The sequence below is a fragment of the Gadus chalcogrammus genome, chromosome 10 (assembly GCF_026213295.1).
Source record: "Gadus chalcogrammus isolate NIFS_2021 chromosome 10, NIFS_Gcha_1.0, whole genome shotgun sequence".
Taxonomy (NCBI): domain Eukaryota; kingdom Metazoa; phylum Chordata; class Actinopteri; order Gadiformes; family Gadidae; genus Gadus; species Gadus chalcogrammus.
The window spans coordinates 17,168,732-17,196,731 of NC_079421.1; the positions used below are offsets into that span (position 1 = coordinate 17,168,732).

The 28,000-nt window shown below is 46.8% G+C and overlaps 2 protein-coding genes across 7 annotated transcripts in view; both read right to left on the minus strand.

Moving 5' to 3' along the window:
* mcf2a (MCF.2 cell line derived transforming sequence a) overlaps positions 1-5,273 on the minus strand; it is a 29,116-nt gene extending 23,843 nt beyond the window's left edge. The window contains exons 1-3 of the mRNA XM_056600373.1: positions 4,621-5,273; positions 271-339; positions 24-138 (exon numbers count right to left, since the gene is read on the minus strand). Of these exons, the coding sequence (XP_056456348.1) occupies positions 24-138; positions 271-339; positions 4,621-4,738 (302 nt within the window). The 5' untranslated portion in view covers positions 4,739-5,273. The remainder of the gene's footprint in view (positions 1-23; positions 139-270; positions 340-4,620) is intronic.
* Positions 5,274-9,055: 3,782 nt separating this feature from the next.
* atp11c (ATPase phospholipid transporting 11C) overlaps positions 9,056-28,000 on the minus strand; it is a 45,317-nt gene continuing 26,372 nt past the window's right edge. Inside the window, exons 5-31 of one of the 6 annotated variants that reach the window (XM_056600110.1) lie at positions 26,718-26,825; positions 26,112-26,240; positions 25,548-25,636; positions 24,622-24,672; positions 24,093-24,157; positions 23,852-23,933; positions 23,610-23,760; positions 22,845-23,042; positions 22,113-22,283; positions 20,867-21,063; positions 19,944-20,015; positions 19,771-19,844; positions 19,515-19,618; positions 18,802-18,983; positions 18,055-18,321; positions 16,484-16,658; positions 16,074-16,176; positions 15,497-15,642; positions 15,049-15,108; positions 14,467-14,594; positions 13,902-14,037; positions 13,740-13,805; positions 13,210-13,313; positions 12,807-12,963; positions 10,603-10,702; positions 9,655-9,686; positions 9,323-9,380 (exon numbers count right to left, since the gene is read on the minus strand). In XM_056600110.1, coding sequence (XP_056456085.1) covers positions 10,607-10,702; positions 12,807-12,963; positions 13,210-13,313; positions 13,740-13,805; positions 13,902-14,037; positions 14,467-14,594; positions 15,049-15,108; positions 15,497-15,642; positions 16,074-16,176; positions 16,484-16,658; positions 18,055-18,321; positions 18,802-18,983; positions 19,515-19,618; positions 19,771-19,844; positions 19,944-20,015; positions 20,867-21,063; positions 22,113-22,283; positions 22,845-23,042; positions 23,610-23,760; positions 23,852-23,933; positions 24,093-24,157; positions 24,622-24,672; positions 25,548-25,636; positions 26,112-26,240; positions 26,718-26,825 — 3,111 coding nt within the window. In that variant the 3' untranslated portion in view covers positions 9,323-9,380; positions 9,655-9,686; positions 10,603-10,606. Of the gene's footprint in view, positions 9,381-9,654; positions 9,687-10,602; positions 10,703-11,593; positions 11,685-12,806; positions 12,964-13,209; positions 13,314-13,739; positions 13,806-13,901; positions 14,038-14,466; positions 14,595-15,048; positions 15,109-15,496; positions 15,643-16,073; positions 16,177-16,483; positions 16,659-18,054; positions 18,322-18,801; positions 18,984-19,514; positions 19,619-19,770; positions 19,845-19,943; positions 20,016-20,866; positions 21,064-22,112; positions 22,284-22,844; positions 23,043-23,609; positions 23,761-23,851; positions 23,934-24,092; positions 24,158-24,621; positions 24,673-25,547; positions 25,637-26,111; positions 26,241-26,717; positions 26,826-28,000 lie in introns of those variants that run through there. The other 5 variants (XM_056600112.1, XM_056600111.1, XM_056600113.1 and 2 more) reach the window with 5 other exon arrangements.

The window sequence follows — 28,000 nt, forward strand, 5'->3', positions numbered from 1 at the left end:
ATCCAGATGGAAAAGGAACACACCGAGGTATGAGAGTGAGGTAGGTCAGGACTTTGGCCAGAGACTCCTCTGGGATGTCGCTAAACGCAGAGCATTCTGGGAGGGTTATAATGACGCTGGAGTCTTCCCCACGACCCCCTGTCGACACAAGACACAAGTCACAAGAGAATGAGGTGTGGTTCAGAATATGCAATCATTGCGTAGTCACAATGTTTTATGCATGTAGGTTCTGTGATGTTTTTGAGTGTTGGCACTTGGACAAAGCCTCACCTGACAAGTATGCAACCTGTTTCTCGATGTAGCCGACCACCTCCGTAAGCTGCACAGGAACAGTTACCTCTGCAAGTAGATGCACGTTTTAAGGATGTACATTTGCATAAATAACTATTAATTATACAATTCGTATAATCCTTCAACCGTGAACGCCCCCCCCCCCCCCCCCCTGTTTTTTAAAGTAAGACTTATGCTGGGCTACTTGGACTTTAGGTAGAGGTAGGCCTATACTGCATTAATATTAATAAAGCATATAATTAGCCCTCAATAAAACAGCTTCCTTCTGTTTGATTGTCTTCATTAGTTATATTTTCAGAGAGATCAATGAAAAGCTGGATTCTTCAACACAATGGCAGGCCATGAGGAACAAATAGACAGTAAAGATAATCAAACAAGAGCCAGCGTTGGTATGTGGATTCCTTACCCTAGTAGCATACATTACAGTGGAAACATTCATTACACAAGTAGCACAGTTACTTTACAGTAGCATGTTTGAATCATGTTGGTTGACCTTAGTAGACTTTTCAGAAGATAGTTCCTCATACATGCTTAGTAGCCCCTTGATTCAAGGAGGCAGATTACCATAGAGAATATACCCAAAAAAATGTAAAGGCATGTTCATGTAAATAGATGAGTATCATCTTCATCATCATGATCGCTTAGCATCCCACCAAAGTGATCCCTGCCAGAGGGTTAATGCATCGGAAGGGTGAGCTGATTCCCACACAACTAACCGTGTGCTCATCCATTATAGACAATACATTAAATATGTAGCACAACTGAAAGAGAGAAATAGAGTGTAAAAAGGGCGGGAGAGAGAGATGGAGGGGCGGTGTCCGTTTCCAGGTAACAGGTAATGAATCCCACTCCTCCCTGTTCAATGTTTCATGTGTCTGATACAGAGACTGGTATGATGAAGGGCTGGGCCGTGTCGGACAGGGGGTCTTCTTAGCTGAAGGGAACTTCAATTTAGGTTTAAATTATTTTCTCACGGCCACTGTTACAAATGTGCAACGGCCTATCTACCACATTTAATGCTTGTTATGCTCTCATTATATCCATCGTAAAATATAATAAAGCTTGTTTTATAACAGAGACATAGACACTGACTCTGACGGTGCATTTCAATTGTGTTTTATTATTTTAGAAGAATAAAAGACAAGGCTTTAGGTAAATACAATTCTAAATCACAACTGCTGATCTTGCCTTGGAGAGCAAGATAACCTTGGACTGCATGCCTCAAGCACAAATTGAGAAGGCTGTTGAACCATTATGTCCCTGTATGCTGCAGGCCTGTAGATTTACAGGTTTTATGGCTCCACGTGCAATATGAAACAGCCTAGGTATCCCAGGTTTTTACAATTGAGCAAGGCAGGAGGGGACATCAGATTTTGGACCGCATGATAAGAAGACACAGGCTAGATGCCCATGTTAGATGAACTCTACTGGGGATTAACATGTGGACACTGCGTTTGACACGACTCAGATATTAGGGGGCTATGGTGTTTCACTCCTAGACACATAAATCCTGGGTTTGATCCCCAAATGTCTGCAGTCTAATCTGTAAGCCCCCTCGTGCAAGAAGCAATATTTAACTATTATCAAACACAACACTTTCTTTAGATACATTCCTAAGGATGCCTACAGTACGTTGGATATTTCATACATAACATTTTGGCTAGAAATCGAAGACCCTATCTACTAGACCATCGTTTTCCTGAGCCCTACCTTAGATCCCTATGTTGCCTAGTGGCCTGTATCTGGACTCACTGTAAGTCACATTGGATAAAAGTTTCAGCATTGCCTTAATTTTTTTTTGTCTGCTATTATGTCCACCATAGATATTGAGTATAACTTGAAGTTTGTTAAGTAAAGTACATCTATGCTCATCAATCAACATCTCACAGAGCCACGTGTGAGGTGTCATTTTGATATGGTGTATGCATACACACACACACACACACACACACACACACACACACACACACACACACACACACACACACACACACACACACACACACACACACACACACACACACACACACACACACACACGTTAAAAACATTCTTCATAAAAAAGTGTTCATACCATCTCAGGCTACCCACTCAAACTCAGGCTCATGTCATTTATACTCTTCATTCCCCTGTGTTGGGACATCATCATCATCCTCATCATCATCCTCAGGCACAAGCATGAAATCACTGGCAGAGTAGAAAATCCCTTCCTTCAAACACGCCACCAGACTTGTGTTCATTCATGGTACACAAGTGCCCCGGCTAATGCGTTGAGGTCAGGGCATATTTTGGAGTAAACATGTCTGGCAGGGCTGAGGGGATTAGTAAGCAGGACTGTTGCGTGTGTCGGAGGAAAGCGCATTCCATCACCCAGGGGCTTGTGGAGAACTGTTTGCTTGGGTTTTAGGAAAGGGAGTTTAAAACGGCCCTTGGAGTTAAATATGAACAAACTGTGGTTAAACAATAATCATACAATTGTTTGGATCATTCTGGAAATATTTGGAGAAGCTCTCTATTTAATCATGTCAAAGCATTATAAACTATGAAAGTACAATGAAAGTACTAAGCTTTGGTTTAAGGCAATTTTTATTGTAGTATTTGGTATTGGTGCATGCATTTTGTTATTTATATTTACGTTGTGTGCATTGTAATGTTGGGGTATAAGAATACGTGTGCCGGGTGGAATAGCAGCTCTATTCTCTGGGGTGGTCGCCCACATGCAATTCAAAATATTTATACTTATACATATTGTTCATACATTATAGGTTAGGGTTAGGGTCAGGGATTATCCTCAGTGCATACCAAGTGTTAATGTTCAACAGTCTCCACTAAGTCACAATTCAGGTGACTGGAGCGGAAAGCTCCCCGAGCATGAAAATTGTAGATGTTTAGCCAGAGGTTTGTTAATGAATGGCTAAGCACAATGTCAAGGCATCACCGCCAAGGCTGTACCTGCAAAGATTGAAGAACTTTATAGTTATTTGATATCATTCATGGTGTGAGGCAAGGGTTGCTTTTAGATGTACTGGGTGGCGTTTTGGCATTGGTACATACAGAGCTTTCCCCAACTGTGTTAACCAAGTAGTGGATTGAGCCAAGTGACGGGGGGACTTTTGCGATGGCTCTTATTTCATACACATCACTACGGTGAACACACTTGAAACGGTTATTAATAGAGGGTCCTTGGCCTTTTCCCAAACGTTCCTGTTACTCGTATAAACTCTGGCACTATTTCAGGGAACACAAGGTAAAGGTCGCAGCGTTGTGGGAAGAATCGATTCAGGTAAGAATCGCCATCATTATCATCGGTTGCTCCGAGTCGAATCACAACTTTGAGAAATCGATTTGATATAACTTTTTAAATTATAAAATCAACTTTTTTATTTGACACACTTTACTCTGCGCTCATGCAATCATTTCCCAAACCACCCGTCTTAGCTCACAGAGGACTGGGGCAGATTCCGAAGTACAAGGATCCCCAAGTACTGGATGGAGATTCGATTTTGAATTGGAAACCTTATTGAATGGAGGATTGATTTTGAATCGATTCGTTGGCCCAAGTATCAAAATGGAAATCTAATAGTACGAAAAAGACTGATTCACAACCGTTACGGTGCCTTTCAGAGAATTTACAATATCCCCTCTTCAATTACATGACAGCAGTCTCTGTGGGAAAGTCCTGGATGGAGCTAGCAGTCATTTGTTACTGCTCAGCATTTACGCCTTAATATCAGTAAATTCAAAAATAAATGGAGAAGCCTGCGCTTTCTCTTGTACACGTCATTCAAAAGAGTGCATGGGTCAGGATGGAAAAATCAATGTGATCATTATGCTGATCATTAGCTTTTCGCAACCCTTTTTCGTTTCCTGCGTTTCCTGATTCTCATAAATTTAAAATACATAAATCTTAAATTGTGTAAAATGTACCTGCACCAAATCAAGCATTCTATATATCTCCATATGATGACTATGGAGAACCATCCCTTCATCTGTGATGTTTAAAACAGCTGACCTAATGGCTACAGGGCCTGATCCTAAAGCTAAGCTGCAGCAAACTGGACAACGGATAAATTGCATGTATATGAACCACAATCCAGTCCAACACAAAAGTAGGATAGTATGGTATACATTACAAGGCTGTAAACATCGAGTGAAACTCAACCATACTGCACTGCATCAATTCATACCACACATTACTCGTTCAATCTTTGATGTGTGTGTATGTGTGCGTGTGAAGTGGCTTCGGGTGTGTATACAGCACGAGCAGCAGCAGACCTATAGCTCAGCTCCATGGTGTGATGTGAGGACACAGAGATCCTGCGTACTCACGCTGCAGAGTGTCCTGAAGCTGGGAGCCGGCCTGCAGCAGGCTGCGGTAGCTCTCCATCTCTCCTGGCCTCTCCTCTGGCTGCCGGTCGCTCTTCTCCTGCATCCACGCCGGGCCCATTCCCCTCACCACCTGTACTGCTCTTCTGCACGCCCCCCCACCCCTGGACCAGTCTCTGTTGGCTCTAATGCACCAGCTGGCGGTGGTGGGTTGGGGTGGGGGGGAGAGGGGTGTTATACCTTGTCTAGAGTCTCACATCCTCCAGACAAGACCCGCAGGCCTCAAGTAGCAGAACCGCAGAACATATCGATCCAGACAGACTCGGCCAGTACCGAGACCCGACGGGGCTGTTTTTTTTTTTTACTTATATTGAAGTCTCGCGCCTGCTGCATAGAGTCCACCTACGACTTGCAGGTGTCTAATAATAGTCCAGAGCAAGAAATGTCCTCCTCATAGAAGCGGAGCCCAGGGAGTCTTCAGTCTGTCTCCCACAGCACACGTCAGCGAGCAGCGAGGATGAGGAGGAGGCGGTGGGAGAGGGTCCGTGGACAGGGTCCCGTTGTGAGCCGCAGTGGCTGTATACTTACTGAGCAGCAGCGGCCGGTCACTTGAAAACAAACACGGCTCCATCTGTCCACTGCTGCCTGTCTGCCTCTCTCCCTCGCCCCTCCCCCCCCTGTCCCTCTCTCTCTCTCTCTCCCTCACACACTCTCTCACGTGCTCTGAGCTTTTGGTGCGTCAGCTCTGCACTGTGCTGGGCTCACCAGTATCTCTGGATCTGAACCGTCGCCAAACCCCTCCCCTACTCGGAACCTTTAGCTCACGCTACAAACTCTGCTCCGGTTCCCCGACCACTGGGTGACCCAAAACAAACCAGTACAGGGCTATACGTTTCCACCAAACACTCCTCCCTTTGCCAACTTTCTGGAAACTTCCCAAAACAGAGATATACAATACATTTATAAACAGAAATGTGCCGAGGAATATCTGAACGCATGTGTTCGGTATCTAGAACTAACCGGCTATTGTCCTCTTGATCACTCTCAACCAACAACTTAATCCACGGGCCGTAGCCACACAAACAACCCCATTGAAACAGATCGTAAAATGAAAGGGTGCCATTGTGTAATTATTGGTAGAGCGAGGATTTCTGATAGCTGCATATCTGCACTCGCCCACAGGTCGGCCCACGACCACTTTTGAATGAATCAGAAGTCATTGACAAAGGGACTACAGTAGACTGAAATACACAACATGTATATTCTGACAACATCGCCAGGCAGACTTACTATGGAGGGTCTTAGTGGGTGTGGTGGGTGCTCTTAAGACGCCAACCAGTAAGGCAGCAGTGAACTGAACATAGAGCTGCTGATCCTTCTGAGCCCTTCTGCCATCTCATTACTGCAAAACATCTGGTTGGGGGGACAAGGGCAGTATGCACGACACACCAAAGTACCCACACGTGTACCCGGCCACACACACACACACACGGCCATGCATACACACACACAGTCACAGGCACAGACACACACACAATGAAAAAATACATAGAAACATATTATTTTCAAAACATTCTGCTTTATTACAGAAAATCTGGTATTGAACATACTGGTCATAAAGAGGTACATTCATCTCGAAGGTTGAGAGGGGAGGCTGAGGACCCAACAGGCCAGAGGAGGGAAGGGGTTTCCCCGATGTGAGGGGTGGAAGGGTAGAAACTTGACCAGTACACCCCCCCCCCCCCCCCCTCCCTGCCTCTTTGGCACATCCACCCACATTCTCTGAACTGACCGAGCCTCGCGTGCTTTCTTTGTTGTAGTTTTTTTTTTATTTTGAGGTTATCAATTTTTATTATAAAAAAAGGGGGCTGAAAAAAGTTTGCATTAAAAGTATTTCTCGTTTTTTTTATTTTTTCATTTAGTCAAGCAAATACATTAGAATCCAGGATTTTGTTTCTTTGAAGCATTGAAAATATCATCTCTGGTATCTGGTTTAAAGGTTTGTTTGTCATCCAAGCAGGCAGCACACCCCCCCCCCCCCCCCCCCCCTCCCTCTCAGTTGAGCCCCCGGCCCCAGTGACGGTAATCTCTGGGGGTATGGTGCGCCAGAGTAGAGGGTAATGTAACCTCTCTGGACATAACGCCACGTACATTAGCTCTCCTGTTAGCCGTTAGTGAGCTCCCCGGAGGAACACTAAAAAACATTCAATAGAAACAAGGTTCTGAACAACCTTTCTTTTTTTAACCCCATTTAAGAACACAAATGAAAACGCGTTAAAAAGCATCAGAGGCCTGTTCTCGTTCTCGAACTTGATCGTACCGGCCTGGCTGGTACGGGAGCCTCCTGTGTACAAAACAAGTCATGATATAAAGTCACGGTGGTGCATCCGCGGGGAACCAGTGGTACCGTACCGACACCGGCTTCATGCCATCGCCACCTCGTTGCCGTGTCTCAGAACCAACACACGGGTGGGTCAAAGGTCAAACGAGAGCAGGGCACGTTGTCAACGGCCCACGAGAGAGCAGTGCTCTTCCATGTCAGTGTTCACTGACAAAAAAACGGGGATTTGAAAAATGAATAGTAATAATCGGCGACACACGTTTTGGGCGGTTGGGAGAACCGTGTATAGGGGGGGCTCTGGACTAATGAATAAAACATACCCACACAGAGAGAGAGAGAGAGAAGGACATCGAATGGGACTCGCCCCATAGCCGTCTGGGGTCGACACACTCAACTGGCACGTCAATTCTTCTCCACAGTAAAAATATGCGACAAACCGAAAAAGATTCACGTAATAAAAAATATATACGAATTTGTGAGTAAAATCAAGCTTAAATAAATATGACAAATAGATAGATTTGTTTGAAAAAGAAAACTAAATAGAACAAAGCATATAATATAATCGACATAACAGTATCTTAAAGTGATTCAAATCATGGCATGGAATGTAAGAAGCGCTAAAAAGGTGGCTGGTTTGGACGCAGGGAAGGGGCGGAGAAGGTAGGGACGGTTTCCACCCAATCCCCCTGGCTCGCTCTGTCCTGTACATAGATATGGCTGAAGCTGACTGGTGGCATAGTGAGTGTGTGGGTGTGTAAGTGTGGAGGAGGTAAATGCCTCCCAGTGGCATTCATTTCAGTACAATGACCTGGTGCAGAGCGGATGAGGAAGCTTGGCGACCCATCTCCAAGCTCCTGCTAACCCTTCCCGAGACAAACAGTGGCAAAACTACACAGCTAATGGACCGTATGAATATACACCTCAATTAGGCTTTTTAGTGCATGAGTGCGTTTATTCATGTATCGAGTGTGGGAGTGTGTGTGTGGGAGTGTCTGCGTGTTTGTGTGTGTGTGTTTGGACATTGTGTACGCGCACATGTTGGCATCTATCGATCTGGTTTGATTCAGTGTACTCAGGCAAGTCACATGACCCTCGGCAGCTAGTTTTGGCGGGAAACTCCACGGGCCCTCATAGTGCAGATTTTGGCGACCATACTATTTCTACGAGGTTCAAGTTATCTTGTCTGCCACTGCATACAACACAGCATATGCAGCTCATTACACTCAAATATACTCTATGTACGCACCTCTGTAACACACAACCATCGTACAACAACACTCCTGCTAGCTAGAATAGAGGGCATTATACACATGCCTTTCGCGTCACACGTGTTTATTTTTGGCTTTGAGCTTAAACTATCATAAATCTCTAAGGTATTTACAGTGCAGCAGATATACGAAATCATCTCGTCTAAAACTGGGACCTCTTCAATTAATTTTTCGCTGAGATTGGAAGATTTAGGTCAAGCTCAAAGCACCAAACCGTTAGCGAAGTCAGGAACCATGGCGGATCCATTGCAGAACCCTGTGACACGGTTTAAATCTCCGTTTAGAAGACAGGTCTGGTTTATCGTTTTCCCTGCCTCTATCCTGAACCGTCTGTCTTGCAGTACGGGAACAATGTTTCACCTGCAGAAAACAACCAATGCTGGAGCCTTTGGAATGGAACAAAAATATACATGTAAATAGTGTGGATAGTGCATTAACCGTTAAAAGTGGAAGGAAAAAAAGCAAAACAACTTGCGAAAGTGGCACTCTTATGTCATGGAACATGGTGCAAACCAAAAGAAGGGATATCCTTGCTGATGGTGGCTGGAGCAACACGGTTCAGAACGCGAGCGGTTCTAGTGAGGTTCTGTTGCTGCAGAGGGAACCGTTGCTAGGGACGCAGATCTTCTGAGAAGGCGCACAAAGTCGTAGAAAATTTAAGAAATGAAAATAAAATTAAAAAAAGAAAGTGAAGAAACACATGCCCGTCATCCGAGTCAGTCGTCCGTCCATTTCGCCCAGAACCAAAGGAAACAAGGAGAGGGGACGGTTTGGGGGGGGGGGGGGGGGGGCAGGGGGCTATTGCGGCTCTGCAGGACATGCTGAGGGGGGAGACGGGAGGGAGGTAGGGCAGGGAGGGGCGCAGCACCAGCATGTCCAACCCCACCCCCCAGTAGACATCTCTGAACTCCCCCCTCCCTCCTGGGGTTGGTTGGCTTCTCTTTTACTTGACTCTTGTCTTCAGTCTCTCTTTTTAACCATTAACATGACTCTTTAACATCAGGCAAGATGGCGGACGGACTAGGGTCCTGACTGGAATGAGGTCCTGAAAGGTTCCTGTTGTTGGTGCTGTTCTTGTTGTTCTACTACTTCATGGCCCCCCGCTACTCTCCTTCCTTGAGATGTTTGTAGGATAGTGGTGTAACAGCTGCAATCTAGGGAGGGGGGCGAAACAAACAGGCAGAGAGAGGGTTAAACCTACAGGATCTGCAACGTATCGATAAGATCCAGATCAGATCACCCCTGATTGCAAAACCACGCTGATTTGTGGCTTTTTTTCCCGGAAATCACAGAACATGCATCACCCCACTGACCCCATCACCAATCAAGGATCGATCCCTGATGTTCACACAGACCTCCGAGATATCTATCCAGGTGTAATTCGGTTTATCTATCCCCACAACCTTGAAAAGGGCCAGACGTTGTTACCTGAATGTCTGTGGATGGCAGTTCTCTGAAAGCTACAGGGTGGACAGAAAAGCAGGACAAGCGTTTTAAATACTATGGTTGAAATAACCATTTCCCTTTTGTGTGCCTCCCCTCCTGAAACCCACAACATTTGACGCAAGCGATGGGTTGAAGCAAAGCAGCGGTCTCAGTCACGGGGCAGCATTCAACATAGCCTTTACAGGCATGCAGTGGGTTAAGCTGGAACATCACAAAGGCACATTTACCGGAGAAACAAAAAGGTGGTTAAATACACAAGCAGTACAACATGCACACGACAGACAGCAACGACACCTGAAGCACAGCCACCATGTTTAGAGCGAACTCGGCCAACACAACAGGTGGACCAATCGAATCCGCTCTCACACCAGGAAGCAAGCAGGCCAAAAACAATTAAAAAAATTGACATTTAACCTGATTGGACACGAGTCTCCAGCACTATAGATGTTTGAATGAGATTGTCAGGGGGAACAATAAACTAAATACCCTTCACCCAAACCATATGTAAACGACACTGAGTGGGAGGTGCATTGGGTAGTTCGACTGAAGGAGCACCCATCGTTCTGTTCAGAAGTTAAGTCTAAAGTTATTTAACATTGATGTGGAGTATGAAAAAGGGTTGTAGTGTGCCAATAACAAACCACATTCAAATGAAATGCATCTCTTCAGCCGGACCCCAGTGGGTTTGTTCAGACATCACAGAGGGGGGGGGGGGGGGACACACAGGGGCCCGCCTGTCTGCCAGAGGAGGCCCCGTACCCTGCAGGACTTCTAGAGGAACTACCCAGGCCACCGGAGCCAACGGCCGGGGAGGACGACGAGAGGAGAGAGGGGCAAAAGGGGAGGCGAAGGGGAGGGAGGGAGGGAGGGAGGGAGGGAGGGAGGGGGGTCTTTGATAAGCTTAGTGTGGCCTGGAGGCGGGGCCGGTACCTGTTCACACCACTGTATTGGACTCGTCTGAAAAGGTTCTCATGAGCAGCGGCTGGGCCGAAGACTTGGGCCCCCCCGCGCCTGACTCATCCGCCTGTCTCTGGAAGGGTGAGGCAAGAGACACCGATGACATCACTGCTGCCGGCCACCACACGGCTTATGTCTTTAAGCTCGCGCACACACACACACACACACACACACACATAGTCTCTGTGCCAGCGGCGGTGCGATGGTGGGACTGGACGGCGTAAACATGACCCTTTGTGTCTTGATAGCAAATACCTTCATCATTATAAGCAGCCACATAAGGCGTGACACACACACACACACACACACACACACACACACACACACACACACACACACACACACACACACACACACACACACACACACACACACACACACACACACAGGATTGGGCGGGGGTCTTTGGACTGGAGACTCATGCAAGTGCCCCCGAGTGGTCCTGCGGGTGCAACATTCACCTGTGGGGTGCACATGCAGCGGCAGCGCGCCTTCAGAGCAGACTGCATGGAGCACACATCGACGCTGGTGCCACTGGAGGGCGGGCAATGGGGTCATGAGCAATTGAGCATACCCCCCCCCCCACCCCCACCCAAACACCGCTGATAGGCTGGACCACATTGGCTGATTAGAGAGGGGGGGGACCATAAACTTACCGCAAATACATAGCATTTAACACACAACAACAACAATATAAAACAGAGCCCTTGATTTCGCCTCTGTTGTAATATGGGCATGAGCCAAGGATATCAACACCTTGAATGGACGCCTTGTTATCTCGATGTGGAGTTTAGGGGATGGAGATGACGGTGCACATTCCCATAGGGCGGGCAGAAGCAGTCAGGGAGGAAAACAAGCAAGAGGAGTAGCAAAACAAACAAGACACGAGCAACTGTGGTAGTCGTGGTCAGTGTTCGGAGGAGGGCAGTGAAGCAAGAAACAGAGGGAGGGAGAGGGAGGAGACCTCAGTCACTCCAGGAGAAGCTGTGAGTGCTGGCCGTCTGCGACAGCATGAAGATAGTGGACGTCCCCGAGGAAGGAAGGCGGTGCTTGACCTGAGGAAGGAGGTAAGGAAAGAGGGAAGGAAGGAAGGAAGGAAGGGAAAAATTGAAGGGAGGACGACGTAAGGTAGGAAGGTGTTTAACAAAGAAGGAAGGAAGGGAGACAGGAAGGAGGGAGGAAGAAAGGAAGGATGAAGGGTAAATGGAAGGTAGAAAGGAGAAGGAAGGAAGAAAGACCAAACAGTAGGGAACAAGTGAAGAAGTGGGAGAAACAAAGACAAGAGGGGGGGACAAGAAAGGAAGGACGAAGGGAAGGAAGGTAGGAAGGAATTAGGGAAGATAGCGAGGAGGGAATGAAGGAATGAGGGAAAAGTGTAAGGAGATGAGCACCAAGGCCAAAAGTAAGCAGAGCAAAACTAAAAGATCATAGAAGTTGGGTTAAAGTGTTCAAGTTGAAACCAGTTACAGCTAGATAGCATCTTAGATGTTTAGTGGGAGACTGGAATTAGAGCGTTTTAAGATGTGCACCAGTAGGACGTAAGAATCACAACAGGACTTGTCTTTGTCGCTGTACGTGAAAACTCTCGCCTATCAGCAAAACGTCAGGTGAATTTCTTTCATAGATCACCATGGATACAAAATGGGACCTGGTAATTAAGTAAAGTAATATACTCCCTTTGGAGGAGGAGGAGGAGTAATGCTTACAATATACAATACCAGGACCAAGATATAGTATTGGACACATCCGTTATACTGTTTCTTTCCCGTACTGTGTAACAGTTCAGATCAGAAGCCAAAGTAGGCTATGGACTCTATCAAGAAGATGGCAATAACCGTTCATTTCAGCAGTCCATTAAAATAAATTAACTGATCAAAGTAAGCACAATTAGAGGTCAGACAGACCATTCTAAATCAATGGGACTCTAATGGCTCATTTCAGACCTAGGTGTGTTCGTGTTGCGTGGCCATGTGTGTTGCGTGGCCATGTGTGTGTTGCGTGGTCATGTGTTGTGTGGTCATGTGTTGTGTGTGTTGCGTGGTCATGTGTGTGAAGCGTGTTCGTGTGTGTGTGAAGCGTGTGTGTGTGTGTGTGTGTAGCGTGTAGCGTGTAGCTTGTTCGTGTGTGTGTGTTCGTGTTCGTGTGTGTGTGTGTGTGTGTGTGTGCGTGGCCCCTACCTGCCGTGCGTGAGGCCCTAGGGGCTTACGCAGCACCACCAGCAGGATGTCTGGCAGCAGGCTGAGCAGGATGAGCAGAACGATGACCAGCCAGGCCGACGCCGAGCTCAGCATGTGGGCGAACACATAGTACAGCCTCTGCTGCTTCAGGAAGGGCCTGCAGAACCGAGACACACACACACACACACACACACACACGTTAAACCTAAAGTAAGACGTTTAGGGATTAAGAACGTTTCTCATGTCTTTTGTTAAATGTAACTGCTTTGCTATGAACCACTCTCCATCTTGTATGAGTTTTTGTATCGTTATAGTAATATTTCTACCCAGGTATCCATGGGTGACTTCAAGCTGGATGGAGAAGTGGGTGTGGTGATGGGGGGGTTAAATAAATGGCTCTTACCAGATGATCCCTCCCCAGAAGAAGCTGAAGATAACATAGAAGCACAGGGAGCCCCAGATGACAAAGTGATTGATCCAGGTCCAGTGCCTCGTGTCCAGAGCCAGCTATGGTAGGGGGGGGGGGGGGAAGCAGCTCTGATTAATTACACAGGTTCAACCATCCGAAACACCTCCCTCCCTCTAGTTCAACCCTCTCCGTGAAACATTTTTAAGGACCGAGATTGTGGCTGACAGCTGAGCACCGCTTCACCCCGTTTCCTATGACAGGTGATGAGGAGAAACGCAACACTGATGCATTGTGGGACAGCAAACTGCCAAAATATCCATGTACACTTTCTCAGGCGTAGCTCGATTCTCGTAATACTTTGCACCACAAAAAGTTACTGCCAAGATCACTCCAATGTCCAAATAAGCATTTTCTTTACAAATTTACATTAACATTCGAGGGATGATTTGATAAGCTAGTCCCGTTCTAAAACTAAAACTAAGACACAGGGTTTTGGGAGGAAAACATGTTAACCTCTTATTCACCTTGAACGTGACGGTGAAGACGAGCACAGTGAAGACTATCGTTCCGTAGGACCAGTTTCCAAACACCTAGAGTTCAGCGAGACAAAGTGTTTGCATAGGATAGCAATACGTGGTAGAACACTGTCTGGCCCAGTTACTATAGCGACCATTGAGGGGACGTACCTGGCCGTTGGCCTGTAACGCAGGGTTACCAAACAGGAAGCGAACACCGAAGAAGAAGAGCAGGCCGTGGAAGACCCCGAGCAGGGTCCAGTAGAAGAAGGGGACCCAGCGCAACATGGCGTTCTTCGCGATGCTCCTAAAGAACAGAGATCGTAACGCGTGTTACGGTTCCATCCCGCTGTTGTTACAACTCAGGTACGGGCCGCTGTTCCAAGCGACTATTTATCCTTAAACGTTGTTGTTTTAGAGATCTCTGTGCAGAGATTGTCTACATTGATTACCTTGAGTATGATTTGTGATGCTATACAACCTTTGCTACCACTTGAGCTTCTGCCTTTCAGATATGACTGAGTTAGATGCTAAGCTGGTTAAAGTATTGATTATTGTGTGGAAAACATGAATTTGAAACAAATTCGACACATTGAAAGCACAGTTTTTATAGATCACTCCTATTACTCATCACTAAACATGCATCTTAGTGTGCTGAGAATTGTAGTCATCTTCAAATGAATACAAGGGAGGATTGCAATTGCCGGGCCATTGAGGTTGCAATGCCAGAACTCGCCTGTAGAGGGTAGCGTTGTCCAGCAAGACCTCCACACAGATGTGCTGCTCCAAGAGGCTGTAGGCCAGGATGGGCATGGAGGTGAAGCAGATGTTGTACATCGTGAGATAGGCGGCATCGTATAGGGGCTGGGGAGGACGGGAGCAGCGGCAGGAGCAGGAGGAGGAGCAGCAGGAGAAGGAGGAGGTGGTGAGGGTCGAGGAGTAGGGCAACCAAGGGTTAATGTCACAAACATTTCACGCAGAACAACCACAATTTGCATTTATACAATATGTGTAATATTGTATATAGGGTATAACGCACTAACACGTGTATAAATACACAGATGTACATACACACACACACACGGTTTTGGAAGCAAGAATACATTTTGCATGTATAAATATATACACAGTTGTGCACACACCCACACAAAATGTCTTATTGCAGCCTCTGGGGAACAGAGGTGGGGTCACTTAGGGGGAGAGTAGGCCTCAGGAAGGGGTCACCGGTTAGGGTCACGGGGCGCTCATGTTCAGAGGACCATATAGACACACACTGGTTAACATTGTTCGGTTGGACGAAGTTTCAGGACATACTTACTTGTTGCGAATAGCCACAGAAAAACTGGTACAAGAACTGAGGTAATATAAAGCAAAGGTTCTGCAAGGAGAGAAGGCAAAGATTATCTTGGATAAATGGCCTGGAGAAATACAAGGAATATTATGGTCGTATTCCATGAAACATAATAATACAATCCGATCCATATTGGCTGTGTGCTCACAGAGCTAAAATATAATTGTGGCTACATTACTGAAGCACAAAAAAGTGATTGTAAACGTTAGCGTACGGTATTATATCTCAAGAGTGTGATAAAAAAGTGTCTTTACCAGGGCTCACATAAAAAGCATACGAAACAAACCAATACGCACCCACAATAAAACACCCTCATACATTTACTAAGATCCCACATAAACGCCAACGACCAAGTGCCAAGTCATTAATGAATAATAGACAAAGGACAGTGAGAGCCCTCCCTGCGTCAGCCCACCTTGTAGAAGAAGTACTGCACCAGGTGTGCGATGCGGACGTAGTAGAGGTGGCCGTGTCCCAGCAGCAGCTTCTTCAGGTGCTTCAGTTTGGGGATGGCGTAGTCGCTGTTCCTCACCGCCTGGCGACCCTCCTTGCCCTTGATGCCTGGAGCAGGGGGGGCACACAACCCATGAAGGGAAAGACCCTCGGTATGAGCAGAGCAGAGGCTGACGGGAGTTGATTAGGGGCGGGGGGACGTATTCGATACACGTAATAATCACGATTATTATCATTAGGCTTCTGAGCCGAGTCATACCTTCCAAAAATAAATGTGTACTTTGTATTTTCTTTCTTAGGGTTGCCTTTGCTTGTGACATTATTTCCATCAGTTGAATTTAAAACAAAAAAACAACAACATAATGCTAGACCCACGGATTGGAGTAGACCCAGAAATTAGCACCCCAATGAACTGAAACGAGGGTTGACTTTGAAATGGGAATACATTTTTAATTGAATGGTGACTCCAAGATTCAAAATTTAGTAGAATGGTGAGGGACCGAAAGGTGTAAACCCCTATTCCTGAAACGTTGTCTCACCGATGCCAACGTGAGCTTCTAGGATCATGCTGACGTCGTTGGCCCCGTCCCCGATGGACAGCGTGATGGGGCTTCCTTTAGAGCACTTCACCATCTTCACGATCTGCGCACACAACAGGTTGCACAAAGTGACATTGGATTTAATTTTCAATTGCAAATATCCTATTTTCTTTTAGAAATATTATGAATTTTTTACATGCTTTGATAATGTACATTTATGTGCAAAATCCTTTGAATTGAATTGAGGAAGAGAGGGAGAGACTTTTCCATCATCTTCACGGCAGAATGGGAGAAAACCAAAGTATGGCTATCTTTGGGTTTAGCTCGCTAGTGTGCTAAATATGTTAGCAACACGCGCAGGTTAGATTCCAACCTGCCGTCCTATGCTGCCATCAACGGTGACAACTGACCTGTGCCTTCTGCAGAGGAGCCATTCGACAGCAGAGCACCGTGGTGCAGTTCTGACAGATCTGCAGGAAGAGGTTCTTGTAGTGGCTAGAGCTGGACTCTGAGGAGTTGAACACCATGGAGAGCGAGGCGCCGTCTATGATGAAGCCGAAGTCCTGGCTCGGCTTAGACCAACCCCTTCAAAGACACACACACACACACACACACAGTAGAGGACAATGGACTTGATCCTAAAATACACAAACGCTTCAAACAGAAACATCAAATGCATTTGCGTTCATTATGAGAAAAACAAACCAAAAATAGATGTGTACTTCATTCAACCCCGAGGGCAAATTAAGGTTTTACAGCAGCGCAAATAAACATGCACATACAACACAACACAAGAGTGATCATAATAAAAAGTAATAGAATGCAATTGAAATTATATTAAATGTATTTACAAGTTAACCAACAAGTTAATCAAAATGTAGGTATGACAGTGCAAAATACCCTTTAAAATGGTTAAATGTGCAATTAAATAAATGTTGAAATGATACAATAAGGACAGCATGTACCGTGTGTCTGACTGTAACCACCCCCAAAGAGCCAGCAGGAGGAGTAAATAGCTATTTTAGACCTCCTTAGTGCAATGCGGTTGCAAGTCTGTTGCTGATTTACATCCCCTTGAGCTTCTCACCTCCGTTCAATAAACAAAACATTTGAAGTCCATACCCTCAATTAAGACTAAGAGTTAGGCTGCTATTTTCTATTATTTAGCAGAACCTTTTATCTAAAAGGTACTGCAGTGATTTCAGACGCGGGTCAATCAGGGGTCGTTAGGGGTTGGGCTTTTCGCTCAAGGCTGCAGGTACTGAAAACATAAGGGATTAGACCAACTACCTTTCAGATGGGATCAAACGCCCTACACTAGGCTATCCTTTCTCCTCGGGCATTATATCCATCATCCCTGTATTGTGACCTTCTATTAGAAAGGAGAACCAAGCCCTAGACTGCGCCATGAGGAAATGCTTTCAGGTTGTTTTTCCATTGTGGCTCGAGTGTAAAAGCCACTTCGGTTCAGTTTCACAGCGGAGGGCGGCTGTCTCACGACAAGGGTTCGACCCGTGGGGTGTTTGGGGTTTTGGTTCTCCTTTAATACCGTATTGACCCGAATAGAAGTCACGTTTTATTTTTTCACTTTTAAATGTCAATCAGAGGCAACTTCCTGATAATAAATACCTGTCATCTGACCTGCTCCATCTGGTTCTACTTTGAATGCCTTTCCCTCACTAGATGGGCCCGATGAGTTCCGGTATTTTGAGGGAACCGTTTTTGTTTGTGCTCAATACTTGTTGCGGTGCTGCCACCAAGGATTCGGGAGAACGATGCAACTTGTCGTTAATAACATAATAATAATTTAATTTAAAAGCGCCTTTTCTCAGACTAAAGGACAGTGCACATATGGGCGTCACAGAGCAAAAAAAAAAAAAAACACATTCAACACAGTAAGGGGCGTAAAGTCAGTGGGTTTAACTAATTAATAACTCTGAATTTTCTACAGACGCTATGGACCGATCAGCGAGGGTCGTACCTGCTGCCGCCGGGCTTGGTGGGCGGGACGTCCTGCACGGCCTTCTTGTGGTACTCCAGCAGCAGGTCGTGCAGCCGCTCCTCCCTCTTGCGCACGCCGTCCTCCAGCGTGCGCACCGTGAGCTCCAGCAGCTCCGTGCCCCGCTGGAACAGGCGGCAGGCGTAGCACGTGGACTTGGCCGTCTCCATCTTGTCGCCCGTCAGCACCCACACCTTGATGCCCGCGCCCTGCAGCGCCTCCATGGTCTCTGCCGCCTCCTCCTGGAGCCTGGGGGGGGGGGAGGAGAGGGGAGACAAAGAGAGAGGGAGAGAGGAAACAATGAGTGGACGGGGGAGATAGAGACGGAGAGAGAGTGGGTGAGGTGACGGGGAGAGCATGAGTGAGAAAGGGTTGGAGTGAGTTAGAGTGAGAGCGAGGTAGTTAGAGTAAGAGAGGGAGTTAGAGTGAGGGATTGAGCGAGAACAAGAGAGAAAGAAAACCACTCGCTATTCAAAATTGAAGTAGAACTGTTCAAAATTGAAGTAGAACTGTTTAAAACCTTGTTTTACCTTTCCCATGCGTTGGGAACGTAAAACAAAGGTGAGGTCAATAAAACCCTTTGAGTCGAGAGAGAGAGAGAGAGGGCGAGAGCAATGAGAGAGCGCTTTCTGCGGTGAGTCAACACCATCAGAACATCAAACTCATGGAGGGGTTGCTCCCATCCCCGCACTCTCCGCCTCCTCCTCCACCAGCACCACCACCACCCACCTGTCCTCCACGGCCGTGGCTCCTATCAGCGTCATCCCCGCCTCCACCTGGTTGTACACGGCGATGAGCTTCTCCTCGCGGTCCTGCAGGGCCAGCCGGGCCGCCTGCAGGTCTGCGTCGGCCCGGGCGTACTCCTCCGGGCTCAGCTTCTTGTAGGCCACACACAGGGTCCGGTAGCCCTCCTGTAGCCCCGGGGCGGGTCGGGGGGGAGCAGGGACACACGGGGTTAACACACGGCACCTCCGGAGTGGGCCGGCTGCACAGGTGCAACGCCCAGGTGCTCGTGATTCAAAACGCATACACGTTGAATGATTAATAGTTATGCGTCCGAGGTCACCCGGGAAAATCGTTGCGGCAGTTCAATTCTGAAACACACCTATGTCCCCACCGTAATGACAAAACATTTCGTGATCGATTAATAAACAATGACCAACAATGATATTTATTTATTTCCAGACGAGAAGTGCTGAATCTATAATAAAACATACCAAAACCAAACTAAGGTTTATTTACAGCAACACCGCTCGCTCACTAGGGGAGCCGACAGAAAAAGGGGCTGAAGATGGAGGCTAAACCCTACCAGGGCTCCACCCCCTTATAAAAGGCCCCGCCCCTTCCCAACGCGGTTAAGCCCTTCCCTTCAGCGCACAACAATAGACACAATGCATGAGCGCATAACGTCACCCAGAACTTGGAGTGTGTTGGTCACCCACCGTAGCGTTGCGCTCCACATGCACGCGGATCTTCTCCACCTCCTCCTGCCGGACGCGGGGGAAGATGGACGAGTCCGCCCCTTTACAGAACAGCAGCACATCACCTGAGGGACGGACACACGCACACGCACACACACACACACACACACACACACACATTCCCCGCCAGGGTTAAAACTTTGTTGTCTTCACCAAATACAGTGGTACAGCTCAATACAGTCAATTAATAGTCAACACTACTTCGACTCAGACTGACCTGATTTGGATCTGACTATCACACTCATTCTCCGTCGCACTGGATCAAAATTCAACACGTGAAGCAGGTCATACCTACGGGCAAAAGATATTCAATAAGTCCAACATTTAAAAAAAAAAGTAAACAATGCATGTTAACAATAACATACACATTGTGGGTTGATTATGACTCACGTTTCAATGGCGTTGCTTCTGTTCATGATTTTCATCTTCTTGCTCTCCATTCCAAGAAATGTGAAGCCATACCTGTAGGTGGAGACAAAGCACCAGGAATAAGTGACTCCACCAAACAGGAAACACCATTTACATTGCAACTTGATACACTTGGCAGAGACAAAGTATCCTCCACTGGCTGTTCCACTGCACAGTTCGGCCTTAATCCAAGAAGGAATTATTACACAGTTTTCTGCATGTTTTATGTTACCTGGATTTGAGGTATTCTACTGACATCTTATAGTCCTATTTTCAGTATGCATTTTGATAAAGGTCACACAGAAACCTGACCTGGAGGAGGTAATGGGCAAGCATGTGTCAAACATTTACTTTTTTGTGTGACTGAGAATATAAACTGCGAAAAATGAGCGTATCAAAGTGGGGGAGTGTTTTTTGTGGGTGCTGAGTGATTTCAACAAGCTCATCAGCACAAACAGGTTTTAGTATTCATCTTTAAATGTGAAGATCAGAGCGAGCACGAATAAACACGCACCTGACCTTCACACAAATCTGTAACACCATTGGGTAAACCCACCAAAGTGTGTGTGTGTGTGTGTTATGTGCTTTGTGGTTTGCGTGTCGAGTTAAAACCGTGACTTAATATTTTATGAAAAAAAATTATATTTGCTGACTTTTCGCCCTGGCTAAACAGCTAAGATAGCAGGATAACCAGACTATAACCTGCCAGATATCCAGATTCAATCCCGACCTTAAGCACCAGGCTTTTCTCGTCCCTCTCTTTTCCCTCTATCCTCTCCATGAAGGCCAAAAAACCCATAAAAACCAACGTATATAAATTCAATTTGACTGTTCACTGGTTCACCGTTTTAATGCATCAGCCCCCCCCCCCCCCCTCCACGGCGCACCGCCTCCCCCGCCCTCACCTCATGGCCCCCTTGACCAGCGCCACCTCGTCGGGGGAGGAGGCGATGAAGCCCGTCTGCTCGTGGGGCGGGGGACAGCCCTCCATGCCGTCCACGCCCGCCATGCTGTCCGTGTGGTCCTGACCCCGGCCCGTGGGCTCCTTCACCTGCACCGTGTGGCACAGACACAGCGCGCGCAGGAACAGCTCCTCGCGCTCCTGGTGGGTCCACGGGAAGACGACAGTTAGCTGGAGATACACGCCCTGGCATTAAACGGCCCTTTGGAATCCGATATCATCTCCAGAAGAAACAGTTTTTTTTCCCTTTAAGTAAATAAAATAATACAAAATGTACCAAATTATTAGATGTATGTATCCTTGATACATACATTATAGACTCAAGGATTAGCGAGTATGAAGGGATATAATATTAGCGGGCCAATGAGGTTCATTGAGACTATTTGTATTTGTAAGGGAAATACACTTATATACATTGGAATGGACTTGACCCATGAAGAAAAGGGAAAGTGTGAGAAGGAAGGTTCAAACAAAAGGTGATCATGGCCATGCACGGTAGCTAGGGTGGAGATCAACGCGTCGGGGCGTTTATCTCAAGCAAGGTCTTATCAGAGCAATCCATTAATGTTTAACAGCTTGTAAAACCTTATCAGTAATACCAGCAGAGTATTAATGGCCTTCCCGACAGAGAGAGAGCGAGAGAGAGAATAAAGTGGCACAAACCATATATACAGACATATAGATATACAGTACACACACACACACAGTCAGTGCATGTATTCGGAGAGCAGAGAATACAGCAAGGGAACTCTTCCCCAGCAGGGGGTCTGTATAACACCCACGTGTGTTTATTTGTATGTAGTACGTGTGTGTCTTTATGCATGTGTACGTGTGTGCGTGTGTGTACATAAATAGTTTCACACCAGATGGAGGGACCCAACAACACCACACCTTGCCAGCCTACGCACAGCGCTAGGTGTAAGTGTACAAAATAATAGCACGCTTACAAAAAGACACGTTTGCATATTCAACAACATTTCAAGGAAAGGCAATTACGTAACAGAATTACACAAAACAAATTGGTTTAAGAAGAAGGATCACCTTGAATTAAAAGGGATCGTGTTGCAAGGCAAAGCGACGCCGATCTGTCTGTGTGTGTGTGTTAGGGTGAGTGTCGATGTGAGTGTGTGATAGTGTGACTGTGAGTGTGCAAATATTTCCACACCATCTGGAGGGACACCACCTCATACCTTGCCAGCCTTCTCTTGCAGCTTGCTCACGGGTCCGTCGGTAGCGCTGAACCCGTCCAGCTCCGACACCGCGTCTCTGTATTTGTACTGGAAGCCGTCGATGCAGCACTCGATGAACTCCATGTTGTTCTGGGTGAGCGTGCCGGTCTTGTCCGTGAACACGTACTCCACCTGCAGGCGAGAAGGGACAACTACAATGTTCACGGCCTGATCCCCAGCAATAAAAGAGGAAATAACAGCAGACTAATAGCACACAGAAAAAACAGTCGCGGAATGAAGAAGGCTCAACAACAAGAGATTGAATTGTGGACGTTTCATCAAAAGAATAATCTTTGCTTAAGGGTAGCGGCCTTGAAAACCGAGTGTTGCCAACTTGCCAATCGATGTTTACGCTGTTTTGATGCAGGGAAAAACACTCACGGAAAGGCACCAACCCAATATGTTTAATTAAGAAGGGGCCGGGACTTTAGAGATTTTAGACCACAGTCCTCAAACAGGAACAACACATCTAACAGCTATCTCTATTTACAAGCGAGTGACATTGTCTAACCCACAACGGTCGAGTCACAACGGTCCACCAACAAGTATTACGGGATATTACCAGAATGAAAAAGAAAAATATATCAGCTTCCTGGATAATAAATCATCTGCCATCAATCAGACGACACAAAGTTGGTTACACCACACGACAAACGGTATGAAACGGTTGACGGACGCCCCCTCTCTCCTAACCTGGCCCAGCTCCTCGTTGAGGTCTGAGGTGTTGACCAGCGCCCCCTCCTGGATCTCCGGGTCGTAGAAGTCCCGGTCCCAGGTGATGAAGAACGAGCCCAGGAACTTCTGCATCTCCACGGTGACGTACATGGAGACGGGGATGATGAAGTTGAAGAGCACCATGAAGGACAGGAAGTCCGTGAACATCTTCAGGTACTGAGGGTCAAAACAAAAAGGAGTGAGGTAACTTTTACATTCAACCAAGAGTTCCACTTTAATTTTCATACTGTTAAATAACTCTAGTATTGTATTTTTTGAGAACTTTTCTTTAATTAAAGTCGCCCTTTAATCTGTATGTCACAATATAACTTGCATTAACTTTGTACATGTGTGTTAAGGTGCTGCTTCAATCTATATACCGCTGTAGAGAAAGGGATAATATTTGGACGTTTTTTGTCCAAAACGCATTTGTTCGTAATTGTCCTCTTGCAAAGGTGTTTACTCATTTCTCCATTCGATTTTATCTGTTTACTCTTTCTTAGTTATTCTTCAGTTTATAGTCGGGGAGTGTTATCAAAAAGCCATTGTAAAAATGATTTCCTGTTATTTACAGCGTTACTACGAATAAAGAATCACCCTGCACCCAGTTAGAATGCTTTCAACCAGATTCCTCAGTGAGCCTGGATTCCCCTCTGACCTTCTCCGAACATCCCTTTCCTGTTACGCCACCACTAGGAGGGGGAGAGAAGAGGGGGTGAGGAGAGGGGCACGGCGGTGACTCACCAGGTTTGTCTCCTTCTCTCTCTGGGTCTTCTGGTTGTACCAGGGCTCGTCCTGGCCCGGCTTACTCTGCCACACGTACTTGAGCGTGGTGCATACCAGGGCCTTGCTCACCAGGATGCACAGGTACACCAGCAGAAAGGCATTGATGGACCTAGGTGAAAGCCATAACACAAGTCAACGCCTGAATGGATATAAGCCTTTCCTTTATCATGTCTTTGGCACGGACTCCTGTCTGAACGTACTTTTCTACCGCAGAGCGCTTTTGTGATTTGCCTTGGTAGTTGAGGGCCATTTTTGTCTCCATGCCAGTGTAAACAGCCACTCCTAGAATGGGTAGGGAGAAAGATATTACAGGGGAGTTGGGGATTCAAGGACTTCACTTTTTGAAATATCGGTTCATGCAAAAAATAAAAGAAAGAAACAACAAACCCCCGAAAGCATTACTCATTACTTAAAGTCACTTAGGCGAACGCCATGACTCACCACAGATCCTCTGAGTGTTCTTCAGAGTGGCCCCTTTCAAGAGAAGGTTTTCTGGACCCAGAGACCTGGACAATCACACCATCAAACAAATAATGTCAGCAAATCCATAAGCTACAAGATATGGACCCACCCCAATGCCGCCTTTGCTTCAACCGGATTACTGGCAGGCCTATTGGCATGGGACACCACTTGGCATATAGAGACGCCCAGTTGCCCAAGAGTTGAATGCAGTCTTGTGGGGGTGCTTTCTTTTTTTCAGTCTTGACGTTATTGTGGAGGACACAAGGACATTTTTGTTTTGGCCCTCAAGATGCAGGTAATGATGAATGCCTTCTAAAGAAACTTGGGATGGGGTCGATAATGCTGTGCCAGTATTAAAAGGAATGTTTTTATTCAGAGTTATGGACCCATAAAAAAATTATTTGATGGGAAAGCCAATAATTAAAAGAAGTTCCTTGAGCCAACTGAATTCCCCCCGGATCTTCTTTTCTTAAACCAGTCACAGGTCATCATAGGAGAGACGGCTCACCTTATTTCAGGCTCCCGATCAGTTTTGTATATGTGCATACGGCCAACGAACCTGGAACAGAAACAAAGTGTACACTTTTTATTAATTATTTATTATAATAATTTAACTATTAGCGGTCAATCACACACAGTGAATTTTACACACGTGACATTAAGAAGCAGATGGGAATTAATAGGAACATTGCAAAAATGTCCATATGCAGACAGACCCCAGAAACACCCTTCAACCAGCTGATATTTCCCTGCCAATTAAGTCCTCTTGCACGTGGCTGGGACTGAGTGTTGGCATCTTCATCGCTGTTTTAAACCAGCGAGAGCTCATCATCGCATCGTCTAAATGAAGGGCCTCTCAGGGCCTCCGTCTGCCCATCACAGAGAATTCACTGGAGGGGAGACACGGGGCAAGGAAGCTACCCTAATTACTGGTGGTTGGCCAGCGGTCTTCTGCCAGTGGGCCTGTTGTTTTTATTGACTCTGAATAGTCAGCATCTGGCACCGGGACTTCCTTATCACGCCTAAAACCCCAGCGAGATGTCATGCTAAATGGCGCTGTGGTTCCCCTGTCCCACCCATAGGGGGAGCTGCAAGCCTTCGCTCACCGAGAACCTAGGTCACCTTTAAATGAAGAATCGCTTAAGGAGGTGGACAGGTCACCCTGACCTATTGAGCGTCCTCTTAGCGGGCCATTAAACCTCCCAGGCATGCATTATCCCAAACATAAACCTGGAACAATTTTCAGTGGCCTCATAATTTACAAAAAAAACTTGTTTATTTTTTGTTATATTTTTAAATCATGGTGTTGACACTGTTATCCATTAGCAAATTGTAAATTGGCTGGTGGATAGGAGCGCTGCGGCCCTAAGGAGCATAGGCATCGCACGACGCCGTCAGTGTGTATCCCCTGAGGTGGGAGCGACGAGTGCCTACTTGTAGAGGTCAGGCTGGGGCTGCTCACACTCGATGGTGGCACTGAGAGAGTCCAGATCCTTCTCCGTGTCTGGCACTGTGTAATGTGTCTGGAGACATGGAGGGAGAGAGAGAGAGAGAGAGAGAAAGAGAGAAAGAGAGAGAGAACGAGAGAACGAGAGAACGAGAGAACGAGAGAACGAGAGAACGAGAGAGACACAGAGGAGAGAGAGAGAGAGAGACAGAGAGCGGTCATGTGGTCTTCTGCATCGCCAGTTTATCGTTCTTGGAGAACAGTAAAAAACCCAAAACTGTGAGTCACACATTAGTGTGAAAAGACACACACACACACACACACACACACACACACACACACACACACACACACATATTGGAGTGCAGCCCAGAGTTCTACGCGCAAAAAGGGAGAGTTGGACCTGTTACTCAAACAAGTTGGTTTTGTTTACTGTCGAGAGCACACACCCACAAGATCCCCAGTAAACAAAATTCCCCCCAGATTCTTCCTCGGTGGTGGTGGATGTTTGCTGTTGGTTTGTTTATGAACCCAGTCCTTTAAAGCGCTACCTTGTGGTTGGACTCTCCATCCAGGCTAGCTGTGGTGACGAAGCAGGTGTCGTCGTCCCTGGTAGACTGCAGCAGAATCAGGTCACAGGGAAAGGTCTCGTCCTCATTCACCTCCACCACGTCTCCCACCTGCACCAACGTCAGCCAGTAAGTCACAGGTACGCTTGTGTATATTAGTCGCTCAGCAGCGTTCGTACGCAATCGTACGCAAAATGGCACTTTACAATAACACTTTATCGGGGTCCGTTTGTGATTATGCCTAGGTCGAGTTGACCAGAATGAGTCAACACAAGTGGGTTGACACGCGAGGGCCTTGAAGATGTTTCGGCTATGTCTCCACACTGGTATCACTCTCATCAACATGCAAAGATCATTCAAAAGGACAAAGAGGAGATTTGCAAACATCCCATTGTTTAGACAAATAGCAACTGTCAAAAGAGAACCCAGAGAACTTTCACACTCACAGTTCGAGTGTGAAAGCTGTGTACTTTCGAATCGCTTGAACATCACACAACACATCTCTAACAGGATATAATATATATATATATATATTTGTTTATTGGGACCACTTATTCCAAATCCATGTGTCAAGATGCCGAGGCGTACCTTGATCTTCTCGCTTTCCGTGCCCATTCTGCGGCCATTTTCCAGTACCGTCACCGGGTACTTGTTCACCTCGTTATCCGCCTTGTGCCGCAACCAGTCCTCATAACCCTGAGGGTGAAGACATTGCAACCGCCGTAGGCTTAATTGAATGATGTATATACAGTGTAGTAGTCAATGCACCTCGTAGGACAGGGTGCCAATCAAACCTGGTGATGTCGTTCCCCCACTATTTCAAAGCCCATAAAACATAAATACATTGGTCGGACTACCTCTGCAATATTGGTGCAGGGGACAAAAAATGTGCATGGTAATCTAATAAAAACGAATGTTGACAGTTGACACACATACAGTACAATAGCAGGGCTTCAGACCGCACATTCTTTACGTGCGGACACGGCGCTAGTAATTGTGTGGAAAACAATCAGTAGATTGTCCGTGAATCTTAGCCGATTAGTTCTGGCAGCGGGCCATGGTACGGTGTTTAGCAGCTGTGGAGGAGGGTGGGAGGACAATTATGACCCAACTAGGACGACAAAAGGCTGCATTCATATGCCGGTTGGGGGTGAAGGGGGCGATGAGAGGGGCTGTGTAACCCCGGGTTACACTGGTGACACAGGGTGCCACCTCTTGGGGTGACGAGATGAAACCGCCGCACCAGTTGCGATGCGACACGGGGAGAAAACATAAGGGGGCGGGGTTAAAAACAGCTGATAAGTGGGGCGCGGAAGACCGAGTCCGTGGGGTTTAATTCAATCAGAGTTTAAGCTGATCTTGGCGTGGCTACAATAGACCCGAGTAAAGGCACCCCCCTGCTGTCTCACATTAAAGCCCAGCGAGGGGAAGTGTCCCGCTAGCGTTGAAGCCTGTGCATTGTTGAACAGTAGGCGCACTGCACGTCTATTGTGTCTCTTAAAAGGCCCTGCAGGGGGCAAAATAAGGAAACAAATAGGTGGTGCTAAAATAATGCATCAAAAGCCGGGGTCGCGCTGCAGGATAACAAGGGGGAAGAGACACTCCCCTTGATTTAAATTATCTTTGCATGCTAGACTCATTACATGCACATGGTATCCCTGTGGTTTACTCCCCGAAACGGAATTCACAGACGGGAAAGCGTTAAGGCCCGGCCCGAGAGACCATGAGTTCGCTGACTACCCTGATAACCTCGGGCCAAGGCAGCCATGGAGGGAGGTTGGGAAGCCTTGGGGGGGGGGGGGGGGGGGGGGGGGGGGGGGGGTTGAGGTTGAAGCATTGGGAAATGCTAAAAGAGCAAGGGAGCACGTGAG